Source organism: Sinocyclocheilus grahami, unplaced genomic scaffold, assembly GCF_001515645.1.
Source record: "Sinocyclocheilus grahami isolate Dianchi unplaced genomic scaffold, SAMN03320097.WGS_v1.1 scaffold40.1, whole genome shotgun sequence".
In the NCBI taxonomy this organism is placed as follows: domain Eukaryota; kingdom Metazoa; phylum Chordata; class Actinopteri; order Cypriniformes; family Cyprinidae; genus Sinocyclocheilus; species Sinocyclocheilus grahami.
In genome coordinates this window covers 1245080-1260350 of record NW_015505219.1, presented here as the reverse complement: position 1 = coordinate 1260350, position 15271 = coordinate 1245080, and the positions used below count along the sequence as shown (strand labels likewise).

Here is a 15271-nt window from a genome sequence, read left to right as displayed (position 1 = left end):
TTTCTTGAGCAGCAAATCAGCATGTTAGAATGATTTCTGAATGATCATGTGACAATGAAAACTGGAGTAATGATGCTAACATTTTAAAAATATATTAAAATAGAAAGCAGTTATTTTAAATAGTAAAAAAACAAAAAAAAACAAAGCCTTGGTTTAATTTTATTTACATTTTACGGGACTGAAATAAAATTTATTGGGGGGGGTAAATTGTTAATATTTTTATTATTGATAGGTTCGTCAAATGAGTACATACAGTACGTTATAAGGCATACAGTAGTGATTTAGCTATTACAGTTTTTTTATTTATCTCAACACAATCAATATGAAACAGCCCAAAAATAAATGCAGGAGGTTACAGTAAAACAAAGCTATATTAATTCTTAAAAAGAAAACCAGGAGACAAAATATGTAAGGCACCAATAAAACAATTCCAGCGTAAACATAAAAATAATATTTTCAACTCTCCATCACACACACAACAGAGATTTCTCCCAGTCAGGAAACAAATAATCTGCAGCCTTTAACAGTAATCTTGACATAATGCATCTTATACTAAATGAAGAAGGCACTTATTTTGTTCTCATTCTAAAGATCAGCAACTTTCCTGATTTTAATGCCTCTGTGGAAACAAATAGAAGAAATACAAACATTAAACACAAAAATAATTCAAGCACAAAGGAGTCACCTGATTCGGGAGCATTTGGCTGTGCTAAACTGTTAGTAATTACAGTATTTTTAATCTACAAGCAGCTGCATTTTGCATTAGAGAAAATGGACTGTACAGTTGTTTGTTTGCACAATGGAATCAGTAGGCACAGGAATTTAGCAGGGCTGGTAAACGTGTGTATGACACTCTGTATATGTTAAGAACATGATGCTCAGTGTCTCTCAAACTCTCAGATCAATTAAGAGCAAGATGCAAACACTTTTTAGGTTGATCAAACCTAATCATTCCTCTATAGCATTATTTGTCTCCTCTACTGATTTTACAAAACTAGTCTAGCAGAGTTGTTTTTACATACATGTTTTGCCCTGATGCAGTGTATTTCTCTAGTTTTCAGGTGAGAACGTGGAGTGTTAAAAGCCTGTGACAAACCCAAATATTTATAATCTCCAGACTTTCAATTACATACACGCTTTATGCTGAATGTCACAAAAAAAACACCCCAAAAAATCCAAGAAAAACAAATCCAAGAAATTATATTTTGCATTACAAAATTGAAATCTACTTTAATTAAATTAAATATAACAATTAAGTACATTTTCTCACCAAAACTGTCTTTATCTTAATCTTGGCATTTTACTTTTGAGATTTTCTGCAATTAGATATTCATTACTGTAAAACAGTAATTTGTTATTGCGTTATTGGTCTGTTTTTTGTTACTGTGATGCTTTAATCTTATTATTTAAATCAGCATAAAGGGCTATAAATTATAGAAATAAATGTTAAAAATGTATTAATTAAATAATTTTTTTAGCATTACAATTATGAGAATTGGTGTGCTTAATTACAAATGAAATGCCACAAAATACAATAAATATCGCAAAAAATTTTAACGGTCCTAAAATTATGCTTCATTTTCTTGAAGGAAAACAATATCTTATTCTTGATGTTGATATTGGGGTGACGTGTTCTTGACAGGTTTCATGTTTTTCACCCTTTCTTTTCTCTCTAAGCTGGTTTGTCTGTTTTGTATGCGCTGATGAAGGCCATGCCGTGAGTTCTGAAGTGTGTATTAAGATCAGCAGGTTTGCTAAAGTAACGTCCACACACCTTACAGGTGTGCTTACCTTCCCCATCCTCCACCTGTGTCCCCCCTAAACTCGAGGGTGACCCTGGGGACCCTGCTGCAACTGCAGAGTCAGAGGTCACAGAATTTGAACCAGTGACAGGAGACACCTCAGCATGCTCGGAGGGGGAATCCCGCACGCGATGGCTGATGAAGAGATGCCTGCTGAGGGAGGAGGGGGACGCAAAACACGCCCCACACTGCTGACACTGAAAGCTGCTGGCCCCGTCACGGTGACAAACAATATGCTGGAGAAACTCTTCCCTGTCCTCTGTTGTAAAACCACATGGCATACAGCGGAATCCTGTGGCTTCCTTCTCCTCAGCTGCAGCTCCTCTGCCAGGTCTGGTCAGGCTACTCTCAGCCAATCGGCTTTCTGCTTCAACTGAGGCCCCACCTCCCAAAGTGCCAGGACCACCATCATGCTCAGATGAGCTGTCAGCTGCATCTGTGATACGAGGAACTGCCTGAAAGTGAGAAAGAGAGAGTAAAAGTGACTTACTGCGCCAAAACTACAGGAAGTCATTAACTTTCAATGAGCTTTACTGTGGGTAAAGTGTCCAGTTACTTGATAAAGTTGTAAAAAGTTTGACAAATGGAATTTGTTTCATAATTGATGGATTTTGAAACATCAACACTTAATTGAATCAATTTGTATTGTATAAAGCACTATAGTGTATGTGTGTGTGTATATATATATATATATATAAAATTAGGTATGATTAGATTTTCAAAGGCCATAGCCAGTTGCAAATATTAGTGGCCTCAAGCAACAAAAATCACTGTTAGGTGATCATGGCTTTGGACATGTTTTGTCCATCTGAAAGTGTTGTTGTGCTCTTACCTCTTTGGCTGCTCCTCCATGCTGAGCCTGATTATGTTTCTCAAGAATCAGTTTACTGCTGAAGCTCCTCTTCCCACCTGTACAGAGTCTTCATAACAAGAAATGACAATAAATGAGAGATTGTGTGTTATTTTAAATAACTTCCTGTTTATTTATGCAATGATAAAAGGGGGGAAATGTGCTAAATAAAAGAAAAACATTGCTGAACTTGAAATTATGGTAGTTGTAAGAGAAAGTTTAACATGATTTGTTTGCAAATATTCCATCTGCAATAATTATTCGAAAAATAAAAACACTATTCGAATTTCGCTAAAATGTTGCTTTGCTGGCCATAAATGCAGTAAATCCCTGATAAATCCTGAGCACACATACTTTGTCATGAGAAACGCAGTTATCACTAAAATGAGGAATCAAATGAAATACAAACACCGGAATGTCATGACCAGTCGAAAGAAGAAAAACAGCGGCACATCACTGCATTCATTACTGCAGGTAGGAGCAGATGTATCCTGACTCTGAGCGGGTCTAATTAAACGTCATTTAAATAAACTAATATAAATTTTTTTATGAGCTCAAATATTCAAATGCAATATTTTGAAAAATGTCCATCCCTACTGTACACATGCATTATACTTACTGACAATAAAATGCTCTTTTGATGCCTTTGTGCTTGACACGAATATGGCGTCTTAAACTTGAGGATGAAGAGAAGGAACCTTCACAAAGAGTGCATGGAAACTTCTTCAGTTCCTTCAAAAAAAAAAAGCACAAAATGACAATTGTACACCATTAATAGTTATTATAGAGTTGATTCATGATGAGACATTTTTAATGTGGGGTTGCTGGTTCAGGACAAATCGGAAAACATGGAAATTTAACAAAGAAACCAAAAGCACACAAAATGCTACAAATCATATGTATGTTTTTATGGCTTGTACATAAAAAATAGTTTTATTTGATGTATTGTAAATTTTGCTGATTCAAATGTGACCCTTATAAATTGTGTAGTATTATTTATTAATCAAATAAAAGATCTATTTTTTTTTTCTACCATTCAAAAGGTGGGAGGTTTTTTAATGTTTTTTTTTTTTTTTTTTTAAGTCTTTTATGCTCACCGCTGCTGAATTTTTAAAATCAAAAATACAGTAAAATATTAATATTGTGAAATAATATTACAATGTACACTGCCATTCAAAAGTTTGGGATCAGTGAGACTTGTAATGTTTTTTAAAAATATCTTATGCTCATCAAGGCTGCATTTATTTGATCAAAAATACAGAAAAAAAATAGAATCTTGCAAAATGATATTACAATATAAAATAATGGTTTCTATTTTAATATCCTTTCAAATATAATTTATTTCTGTGATGCAAAGCTGAATTTCCCTCAGCTATTACTCCAGTATAAAGTGTCACACGATCCTTAAGAAATCATTCTATTATGCTGCTTTATTATTAGAATCTTCAATGTTAGCAACAGTTGTGCTGCCAAATATTTTTTTTGGAAACTGCGATACTTTTTTCAGGATTCTTTGATTAATAAAAAGTTAAAAAGTACAGCATTTATTCAAAATATAAATCTTTTCTAACAATATAAATCTTTACTATCACTTGACTATCCAGACTATCACTTAACAATTTAACACATCCTTGCTGAATAAAAGTTTTACTTTCTTTCAAAAAAAAGAAAGAATAAAAATGTACTGACCCCAAACTTTTGAACGGTAGAGTATATTGTTAGAAAAGATTTCCATTTTAGATAAATGCTCTTCTTTTAAACTTTTTATTCATCAAAGAATCCTGAAAAAAAGTTTCACAGGTTCCAAAAAAATATTAAGCAGCACAACAGTTTCCAGCACTGATAATAAATCAGCATATTAGAATGATTTCTGAAGGATCATGTGACACTGAAGACTGGAGTAATGATGCTGAAAATTCAGCTTTGCATCACAGGAATAAATTAGATTTTTATGTATATTAAAATAGAAAAACGTTATTTTACATTATAATACTATTTCACAATATTAAATTTTTTCTTGTATTTTTGATCAAATAAATGCAGTCTTGATGAGCATAAGAAACTGTAAAAAACATTAAAAATTGTTCTGATCCCAAACTTTTGACCGGTAGTGTATATGTATATATATATATTTTTTTTTTTTGAGGTAAGGCTATTGAAACATTTTGTCAGTGCAAATAATCTCCTTATTGTTGAGTTCTGCTTGAAATCCTGACCTTGCCGTGCTGCTCAGACATGTGGGTGATGTAGTTCTCCTTGTCTGTGTAGTGCATCTTGCACTGCGAGCAACTCCAACTCTGGGTAGCAGAGTTCCCATCCTCTCTCGCCATTCTTCCTCTGTCCTTGTCTTCATCACGACCCCACTCCTCCCCATCAGAGCTCTCCATCTTTACCAAGTTGTTCTGTGCTGATGTGTCAGAAATGCTAAAGTCTCTGTGAGAGTCCTAGAGACAAATTACAATGAGGTCATACACTCATATTGTCAATGAACAGAGCTTATTTTTGTTCGAACGAAACAGAAAGCAAACCTTAACATGCTGAAGAAGTGAACTCCTCTGCGTGAACAGCTTGTTACATTCGGGACATTTAAAGACGTGCATCTTCTGCTTGGCTAAGTGAGTGTCAATATGGACACTGAGCAATGCTTTTTGGGTAAAAACAGTCCGACACATCACACATTTATAGATCTCCCTGTCATAAAAAAACATGGTTATTAGCACCTCAAAAAAGTGTGAACATTCAGTTTTTTTTTGCTAACTATCTCTAAAAAGGGTTGTTTGACTGCAGTTTCCTGTAGCTACAGTTTCAAGGTAGTTTCCCCAACGTTGGCACACACACCAAGTTTTTACACCTACTTGGACTGCCTTGCTGTCTCATGAAGTTCAGGATGCTGGGAGGCGCAGTGGGCTTCAGCACCAGAAGAAGATTTGAAAGCCATGGGGCAGGAGGGGCATTTATGGAAGACCTCACAGTGAGCCGTCTGCATGTGAGTCTTCACAGCATTCAAACTATTCATTCCTCCAAACACCAAATGACAACAGGCACATCTGCAATGGAAAGGAGAGAGAATGAACAGAAAACTGCACTTTTGCAAAACCAACAGATGAAACAAGGGTTTTATTAGTACTCTGTATGGCTAGGTGGATACCTATATCCAAGGCGCCGTGAGTAGTGCAGGCAGGTATGATTCAGATGAGTGTTGAGGTCGTGAAACTGACAGATGACACCACATTCAGGGCAAACCAGCGGAGGGAGCTGCTGATGCAACCGGCTGTGAGCCGCAGCACTACACGAGTTCCACAACGGCATCGGAGGAGAACACTGCATACAACACTAGAGAGAATAGAGAGCATACAACACTGCTCACTGATGGATCCTCAGAGATTGAACAGATTATATAAACATCACAATAATCCACAAGCAATCCACACAACTCCAGTCCATCAATTAACATCTTGTGAAGTGAAAAACGGCATGTTTGTAATAAACAAATCCATCATTAAGACGTTTTCACTTTAAACCGTTGTCCCCTCACATCAAAATCCTACGACATATTTGTTTAGAATGGTTTTGGACTGTTTTTACTTGTAAATAGTGCATGATCTGTCCATATTTCTCTCCTGATTCAGACGAGACAACTTTTTGACTGGAGAAAGATTAATTATTATCGAAAGAGGACTCAGTGGAAGCACTGGTTTGAAAAAATCTTAATGATGGGTTTGTTTATTACAAACACACAGCTTTTCCCTTCACAAGACATTAATTTATAGACTGGAGTTATGCAGATTATTGCGATGTTTTTAGCACACATTTGGACTCTCATTGTGATGGCACCCATTCACTGCAGAGGAATCATTTGAGCAAGCAAATTCAAAATTCCTCTAAATCTGTTTCAATGAAGAAACAAACTCATCTATGTCTTGGATGGCCTGAGGGTGAGTAAATTGTCAGCAAATTTTCATTTTAGGGTAACTTTTCCTTGAATATAAACAGATTGTAATACCAATATTTAGTATTTTTATTTATTTTAATTATTTATTTGTTAAATAAATATTAAATTAGAATTAAAAACTATAATGAAAAACATAAACGTGTTTTTCCAGGTAGGACATTTTTGTAACCATGTTAGCAGGGCAAATGCAAGTTTACTGCAACACTACTGGCCTAAATACACCAACAACAAAAAAAAGCTCTCTATTTTCCTGACAGCCACATATGCACTCACTCACCGCTTCAGTGCCACCAGGCTCCACCTCTTGAAAGTGTGCTACTATTTCTGCCTTCCCTTTGAACAGACTCCAACACTCTGGACAGCTGAGAACATTGAGCATACAAACATACCAAGCAGCATCTTAATCACTCAGTCTCCACATATTTCATTAGAACAACTACTTTTCCCTTTATTTCTCATTCATTCAAATATAAAAAACAAATAAACATTATCTAACAGTGTGCTATTACCTGTTATCAGAAGATTGTGCCAGATGGACACCACTTTCTTTAATGGCAGACAGAGCGGAGGCAGCTGGAGAGAGCACACCTGTAATAGAGACTGTATTGTAAGCACATATACATATCAGCTAAATCATTCTGAAATGGACATGGGTTAATGAAATGTACTAATCTAGATTATTGTGGTAAATTATCTACAACACTGTAAGCCTACTATAATTTATAATTCAGCTCCCTAAAGAATACTTTAGCAATGCACTGAGCCCAGAGACTGTTCTTTGAAAAAGCATGCAGAAAGAACAAGCCCCATCTGAATTATTCCACATCAATGCTTGAGTCCTTTGTTTTGCAGTGCACAGATTCCCTGTGGATCGAGACAGTGACTGGTTGATTTCTGCTCCCTGAGCCCTGTGTGCACATCTCCTACCGTTACTTAAAACTATGAGTTTCACGTCTGTTTTTACTTCTGGAATGTTTTATAAATGTAATGTTTTGTTCAGACACGAAGAAAATAGCAAGCTTAAGAATCTAGTTTAAGAATTAAATTAAAAAACGAAATTCATCCAGACAAGGAGTTTCCAAACATTTTAATGCCAAGGACAAGAATTTGTTATTTACCCTAACTGGCAGCATTCCTCCAATTTTCACAGAAACTGCAAGATGGCGGGCCACTCTAAGGTGACTGAAACCCTGCAACAGGAGGCTGTCAAAGGGTTATCAAAGCCAAAGGGATGACCTTTTCAGCCATAGCAAGAGAAGTTCCAAATCTGTGATTTCTCGATTATTGCAGGTTTACAATGAATGACTAATTCATTGTAAAAAAAGTCTCCGATAAAGGCTGGTTGTTCACGTAAGACAAATGCAGAAGACAAGATAATGCAGAGATTGCTTGCCAGTTCAGTGATGAAGGGGGTATGGATCTGTCTCGGGCAGGTTTAAGAGAAGTCGGACTGAAAACGCACTCTGCACAGTCTGCAGTGACCAAGCCTCTCATTAGCAGAAAGTATCAAAAGGCTAAGCTCCTCTTTGCTGAGGAGCATGTTGTGTGGAGAGAGGAGAACTGGTCCAAAGTTCACTTTAGTGATGAGAGCAAGTTTAATTTATTTGGGTCTGATGGGAAACATTTTGTTTGGCGTGAAACTGAGGAAAGACTGAAGCGCAAGTGTGTAAAGATGTCAGTGAAAAGGAGTGTCATGGTTTGGGAAATGTTTTCTGCAGCAGGAGTTGGGTCTCTTAAACAGTTACATGGCAGGGTGAATGCAAATGTTTATAAGAACCTCCTTCAGCAACATGCAGTAACTTCCTTGCAAGCATCTCCCAAACAGCTTGCAATTTTCAAGCAAGTCAATGCCCCCGTCACACTGCAAAACGGGTAAAGCAGTTCCTTGATGCTAAGAACACTGAAATAATGAAATGGCCGGCCCAGAATCCTGACTAGAACCCAATTGAAAACCCACTACAGTTACCGAACTATGGAAGAGAGTGGAAGAAGATCACACCAGCGCTGTCTGAGAAACTAGTGATGTCCTACGGCCGCAGATGTGCTGAAGGCACTCTACACTTCCTGCTAATTTTGGGCAGCAGTATCATGTTAGTAGAACATTGGTGGTATACCGACAGCTAATATTCCTTCAAATTTTGAGAGATGAAGATTAACAATTTTTCAGAAAAAATAATGTATAGATTGTTCTCGAATTTTGATCTCCACTGTATGTTAAAAAGCACTTTATTCCTTTAACCATTACTCCAGTCTTCAGTGACACTTTATTCTTCAGAAATAATTTTATCATTATCAATACTGAAACAGTTGTGCTGCTTAATATTTTTGCACTTTTTTTCAGGATTCATTTATAAATTCAAAAGAACAACATTTATTTGAAAATCTACTATAACATTATAAATGTCTTTCATGTCAATTGTGATCAATTTAGTGCATCCATGCTGAATTAATTTACAAAAATTTAAAAAATCTTAAATTAAAAATCTTACTGACCCAATCTTTTGAATGGTAGTGTAAAAAGACCCTTTTTCACAGTGTAAGAAAAGTATTATCAAGCTGAAGGTGACATTGGCAAGGAAAAATACCTTAAAGCACGACAAAGTACATTTAAATATATTTTTCCACAAAATTAAGCAAATTTGTTTTGTATTTCTTACTGTTAAAATCTAGGGCTGTCAACATAATAAAATAATTGCAATTGCAAATGTCAGGATTTCTGACCATTTTTTAGAAAGCAAAATTTAAAAATTAAATGAAAAAAAAAAAGTGTTACATTTATTTAATTGATCCTCGTTTAACATTTAAAATACATTTTGTAAAACTTTTTTGGTTTCTCTCAAATTTTCCACAGACCCCATGTGGACCTTATTTTGCTGATCCAAAATGTGCAATGTAAACCTAAAATATTTACTCCCTCAATCACAAGTTTGTTAGTTCATGATGACTAAAAATATTGAGTGTTTTTGAGAAAAGGCCATATAAGTATTTTTTTTTCCCTAGAGACACAAACCTATAGGCATGGTATCCTGCTGGCCAATCATCTGCTCCACACTGACAGGACTCATGACGAGGTGTGAGCACTGCATAACCAGCCCCTTATCCTTGTGCTCTCGTGCATGGAGCAGCAGGCTGCACTTATTAAAGAAAGCCAGGCGTTTGGAGCAGTGGTTACAGGACACCTCGATCCTCATAGAGCGCCGATCATAGTGTCTCGCCAGGCTGCGCTCCAGAGCAAACGCATCCCCGCATTCAAGGCAACGGTATCCCATTGAGGGCAATCGAAGACCCCATTCTGGGGGAGGAGGGATGGAGAGGTCTGGCTGATAACTTGGCAGTGGATTCTTACTGTTTAGGATTTTGTTGAAGGCCTCAACGAGGCTAGACTGGCTGCGTGAGATCACAGCTCCCGGGCTGTTTACAATGGAGGCTGGTTTGGCTGTCCCAGGATTCCCATTCATTGTTTTCTTCCCCAAAGAGCGAACCCCAGGCATGGATGAAGAGGAGATGGAAGGGAGGGTTGACGTTCTGGTGATCTTGACTGCAGTGGTGGAAAGACTGGCAGCCATTTGATTCTGTGCCTTGCTGGCTGCAAATAGCATAGCTGTGCTGGCATCCTGAAGGGTGGATACTGGCAACATTGTCACCTTTGAACCCTGAGCACCAGACCTCTGAATCCTATGGGTCCCTGCTTGAACTTTAGAGCCACCAGGACCCTTCCCTCCTTTGGGAGCCACTTTAGATACAGTACGTGTGTTTCCAGCAGTCGTTTTGACTGTCTTGATTCTGACTTTGAGAGGCTTGGAGGATATCGTGCTGGATTTGGTGACATCTTCAGAGGGTGAATCTACCAAAGTAGGCTCGGTGGATTTCCTTTCGGTCTCCTCAGCTCCACCATCCTCTGTATTTAGTTGAAGACTACTCTTCTCCTGCACACTCACACTCATGTTAACAACTTGATCTTGAGGGGCTTCTTCTCTTCTGACCTTCTGTTCTGGCTCATTGGCTTCTTGTTGATTTGATGGCAGAGATGAATGGGGTTGAGGGATTTCTGGCTCAGGGCTTTCAGGAGAATCTCTCTCCTCGATTATGTGCTCCACATCTTTTTCTTCAACTGGCAGATCATTTGTGGAGGTCAGAGATTTTGGGTTGATGCTGCTGGTGTGTTGCAGAAGTGTTGGATTCTGGACAGATGGCTCCTCAATTTGAGTGTTACTAACTGGTAAGGAAGGGGATGAGGGAGAGGATGGCTGAAACACACTTGAAGGAGACCGCTGCATGCGTGGTACCTTGGGAGTGGAGCACAGCTGGGAATCCGGACTTTCCTGTATGACAAGCGCAGGGCTACCAAGGTCTGGTTCAGATTCTTCATCTTCAGATAAGCGTCGGCGGACTCCTGCCCTCAAAGTGCCATTTAATGGTTGTACTTCCTCACAATCAACTCTTGGAGAAAAGTTTGGACCAATTAAATGTGAAGATAGAATGGGGGGATCAGACAGGGGTAAAGACTGAGGTGGGGAGAAAGTGCTAGAAGGGTGTTTAGAAGAAGAGTCATACTGGTTGTCATGACTAGTAACACTAGGAGCGGAGAGAGACCAAAGCTGCCCATTGGGCTGCATCTGAGTTAGAGCTGGTGGTGGAGAGGGTTCTGTAGGCCCATCTGAAACAGTGTCGAGTCCATTATAGATGAACGGATCTGGAGGCACCAGGCCATCTTCGCTGGGACCTTTCTGGGCAGACTCATGTGATGCACCAGCACCAGAAATGTCCCCGGTTACATTTCCTTCACTTTTGTCATCAGAATGTACACTATTTTTTACAATCACACTGACCATGGAGGGGTCATTATGAGGAGCTAAAGGAACAGGTTCAGGGCTTTCTGGAGGTCTTAGGCATGGACTTCCACTTCTCTCCTTTCCAACAACACCACTGCGCTCATTATGATTACCATCAGTGTCAGACTGAATTGCTTCTTTGGCGTCAATGTCTGGAATGTCAAAAGCTGCCAGCAGGTCATCAAAATCTGGTGTCTTCATGTCCCCCATTCCCGTGAGGATGACAAATATCTGCATTACAAGACAACACAAAAAGAACAGATGTGATCAATTGTTCATAATGTACAAAATACATTATGAAGAAAATCTGTTCAGATGCATCAACATATGTAAAACACGAGAAAAGGCACACAATTTGCTTGTCAAAAACAATAAATGTAAGAAGAAATATTATGCGTGTGTACATACATACACACACACACACACACATCTATGTATGCATGTATGTATGTATCTTGGTCAGTTTAGCTAATAGCTTCTTTAAATAGGAGGAAATAAACGTCAGGGGTTAGTTAAAGGAAGTAGGCTATCAATAACATTAGTTCCTATCAATAACATTAGATCTTTAGCGTATGACATATTACATTTATGCAGTAGCTTTGCCCAGCTGCAACTTGTGCAACTTGAACTGCAAATATGAACTTTACAGTAGTCCTTTCATATGCTAGCAAAACCAAAAGCACTTTAGATGTCTTTTGCACGAGTCACATATTTTTCCAGATTTATTTGCCACCTATTTTCAAAGAGAATGTAGTTCTGCAACAACAAAAAACTACCAGTCTGCAGGTCGCTATAATGTATCGTATTTGTTATATGTTATAGTCTCGCTGAAGTGTCTAGCCCACAGCTACAGTAGATTAGCCTAATGCGCAGTCTGCAACGTCTGACCTCGATAATACAACAAACAAGAAGTTCATAAGATAAAGATGGCAATTATAAGTGCGCATATTTATTTATAGTGAAAATAAAGCGATAAATGCGTGTATTGTCCAAGCGTCAAACTTTTTTTACCTGACCAAATATCCTCGTCTACTCCTGGACTGACCCAGGACGGCGCACAGCATTTGCGTCACCTCTGAAGAAAAACAACTCTTTCCAGTGTACACATGCAAATATCGATGCTGTCAGAAGCGAAATAGAGAAAAGAGAGCCGTTGGTTTCTAATGCTTTGTTCGGTTGCTTCACAAATGGTCGGTGTGAAACTATGACGCAGCTGTTTTTCGATGCGTACCTGTTGCATGTGACAGTAGCGAAAAGGAGTTTGTCCATGATACGAGATAACCACACACGGGCAACTTGTTGATTTTAACAATCCATTCACTCCGGAAGAGGAAGTCAAAGCTGATTTATACAGTTTCATGCAGCAAATTTGTGGCATTAGTGTGTGTGTGTGTTTATGTACAGAATGGTTCTACTGTGCTCAATCAACCTCAAAAAACAATCGTTCCATCGAGTCGGATCTTTTGAATGAATGAATTGGTCGAACCGCTTCACGAAGGGTTAACTTCTCAACTTGGACTACAAATTTATATTAATGTATATACATAATTGCAGAGTCTTTAAAAGAGTCTTTTTCTTGCCATAACAACATTAGATAGTGTTTTTCAAATGGTTGTAATGTATGCGTAACAGTAATACAATGTTTTAAAGATTAACATGAATGTAATTATGGAATGCCAAACCTGACAAAATAAATGGAAATAAATAAATATACAAAGAAATGTAAATAAGCAAAAATATATAAATAAATAAATATTCAAAGAAAGGTTTACATTTTTTTAAGTTAAATAAATAATGATTATACTTTTATTACCTTATTTATTTTTATTTTTTCCACATTTTATTTTTTTTTCAAATACATTTATTTCCACTTTTATTTATTTCCACATTTATGTATTTATTTATTTAGTTCTATATTTATTTATTTCCACGTTTATTTATTTCTACATTTGTTTATTTCTACATTTATATGTCCGTAGGGTAATGAGGAATGCGTGTTTTACCTCAGGAATAGTAGTAATCGAGCCAGAGTAGGCGAGGGGTGAGCTTTGAGGCCACAGTACTTTGTTGTGCCCAAACGACATACAAGAAGTGTAGCCTACATGACGTGCCTGTTGATAGTGCATGAAAGGAACCTCAAGGTTGTAAATGTGTGAAATTGTATAGGGCCCCATTCCTGTATTTTGCCTGGGGCCCCCAAATCACTAAATCCGCCCCTGAGTGGGATGGATGACTTAGATGGGCAATATGGACAAAATCTTATACGACGAGTTAAGTCATTTAATATCACCCTAACTGTATGTATAGCCTACTGGGTGACGTGGATACATATACTCTTTATTCCCGACATGGCCGTAAAACATCGTCTGTCTGGATTTCTAAAAAGTCTTGGGCTGGCATACATGAGCAGTATCTTCAGTAGATCTGATAACAGGCACTCTGAAATGGAAGCGCTTGATATTTTCCAGTATTGGAAAATGCTGGAAAATTGCTGACACTGATTGGAATTTACTGGAAACAGCCCTAGAGCCTTATTATTTTAACTGAATTTATCGATTGGAATTAAGAACGTGGTGATAAATGATACATACATTTAATAAGGTTTGAAAAATATGCCCCTGGCTAGACATCAGTTTATGGGGGGGTAATGCCACCTCTTAATGGAAATCTGAGGGCACACAACAGATGCTGTTTGAATGAGCATAATGCTTCTGTGTATGTTCAATGCAAGGCCTGTGTGTTTCAGTAGCTCCATTCCCATGGACACCTTTTGTCTGATCTAATTCTGGATATTTCCATTTGATGACTCAGCCTAAGACGTATTGATTAATCAGTATCTAAGGCCGTGTCTTCAGCAAGAGAACCCATTCTAATCTGTGATGCAGTGACTGTCCACACGGGAAGTGGCGCGACGCAACAAATCGTCTACAGTAACTGATGCCTCGTTCTTTTCTTTGTGTTTTATGCATTTGTCACATGTTGTGCATGTAAAAGTAGGAAATATGACTGTGAAGTGAATTTGTAGTTTCAAATGCATTGATCCATATGCTTGTGTCGATTTTCTGTAATGCGCGCTGGTTCCTTTCCGTGTTCTGAGCTGCTGTCCGAGTCTCAGTCAAACGAAAGCTCTTATCAGCCCCATCCGAGAGGGGCACCTCAGCCAATGAGGGCAGAGGGGCAGTAGCTCTAGCCACCGGCACTGGGCCACCCCCATGTGCACGGCCCTGGTTAGGGTGATATTAAATGACTTAACCTGTAAGATTTTGTCCATATTGCCCATCTAAGTCAACAGGCACTTTATGTAGGCCTACACTTCTTGTATGTTGTTTGGGCACAACACAAGGTGTCACTGTGGCCTCAAAGCTTACCCTTCGCCTTCTCTGGCTCTATTGCTATTCCTGAGGTAAAACAAGCCCTCCTCATTACCCTATGGACAAAGAAATGTAGAAATAAATAAATGTGAAAATAAATAAATAAATGTGGAAATAAATTTGAGTACATAGTGCATAAGTACATAGTGTATAGTACGTCATTTGGGACGCAATTACCTGACGACGTAAAAGAACTGAGTTCACTGAAACGAACTGTTCGAAAGAACCGATTCGCATAAACGAAAAGTGTGAAAATTAATGGAAAAAAAAAGTGTGTTGCGTTACATTTCAAGCATTACTAAATTGTATTTATGTGATTATGTACCAATATTTTTTCCTAACTCCCTCTCCTTCCACGCGTAGTACCTTTGTTTTCACTGAACTCGTTTTCTTTTCAGGAATGTTACATTTTAACTAAGTAAACCACTCTGTTTAAACGTCACAAGAACAGTTTCGTTAGGCCA

At 37.9% G+C, this 15271-nt stretch overlaps 1 protein-coding gene across 2 annotated transcripts; it reads right to left on the bottom strand.

Moving 5' to 3' along the window:
- Positions 1–184: 184 nt before the first annotated feature.
- On the bottom strand, positions 185–12745 carry LOC107582058 (zinc finger protein 687-like). 2 transcript variants are annotated; one of them, XM_016267779.1, is made up of 12 exons: positions 12668–12745; positions 12448–12557; positions 9615–11667; positions 7114–7192; positions 6882–6966; positions 5801–5985; positions 5508–5699; positions 5181–5343; positions 4869–5096; positions 3272–3384; positions 2635–2722; positions 185–2257 (listed from the first exon to the last, which is right to left on the bottom strand). In XM_016267779.1, exons 3-12 carry the CDS (start codon positions 11644–11646, stop codon positions 1673–1675), a joined length of 3750 nt encoding a protein of 1249 aa, XP_016123265.1. In that variant the 5' UTR covers positions 11647–11667; positions 12448–12557; positions 12668–12745; the 3' UTR covers positions 185–1672. The 2 variants fall into 2 exon arrangements, with proteins under 2 accessions (XP_016123265.1, XP_016123264.1); XM_016267778.1 differs by lacking the exon at positions 12448–12557.
- Positions 12746–15271: the final 2526 nt, after the last annotated feature.

Excerpts from the sequence above, each read along its gene's own strand:
- LOC107582058 (XM_016267778.1), bottom strand. Across the intron at positions 5,986-6,881 it reads AGCCTGGTGGCACTGAAGCG|TGTTGTATGCAGTGTTCTCC; the intron begins GTGAGTGAGTGC and ends TATTCTCTCTAG. Across the intron at positions 2,723-3,271 it reads AAAAGAGCATTTTATTGTCA|ACTCTGTACAGGTGGGAAGA; the intron begins GTAAGTATAATG and ends CTTGTTATGAAG.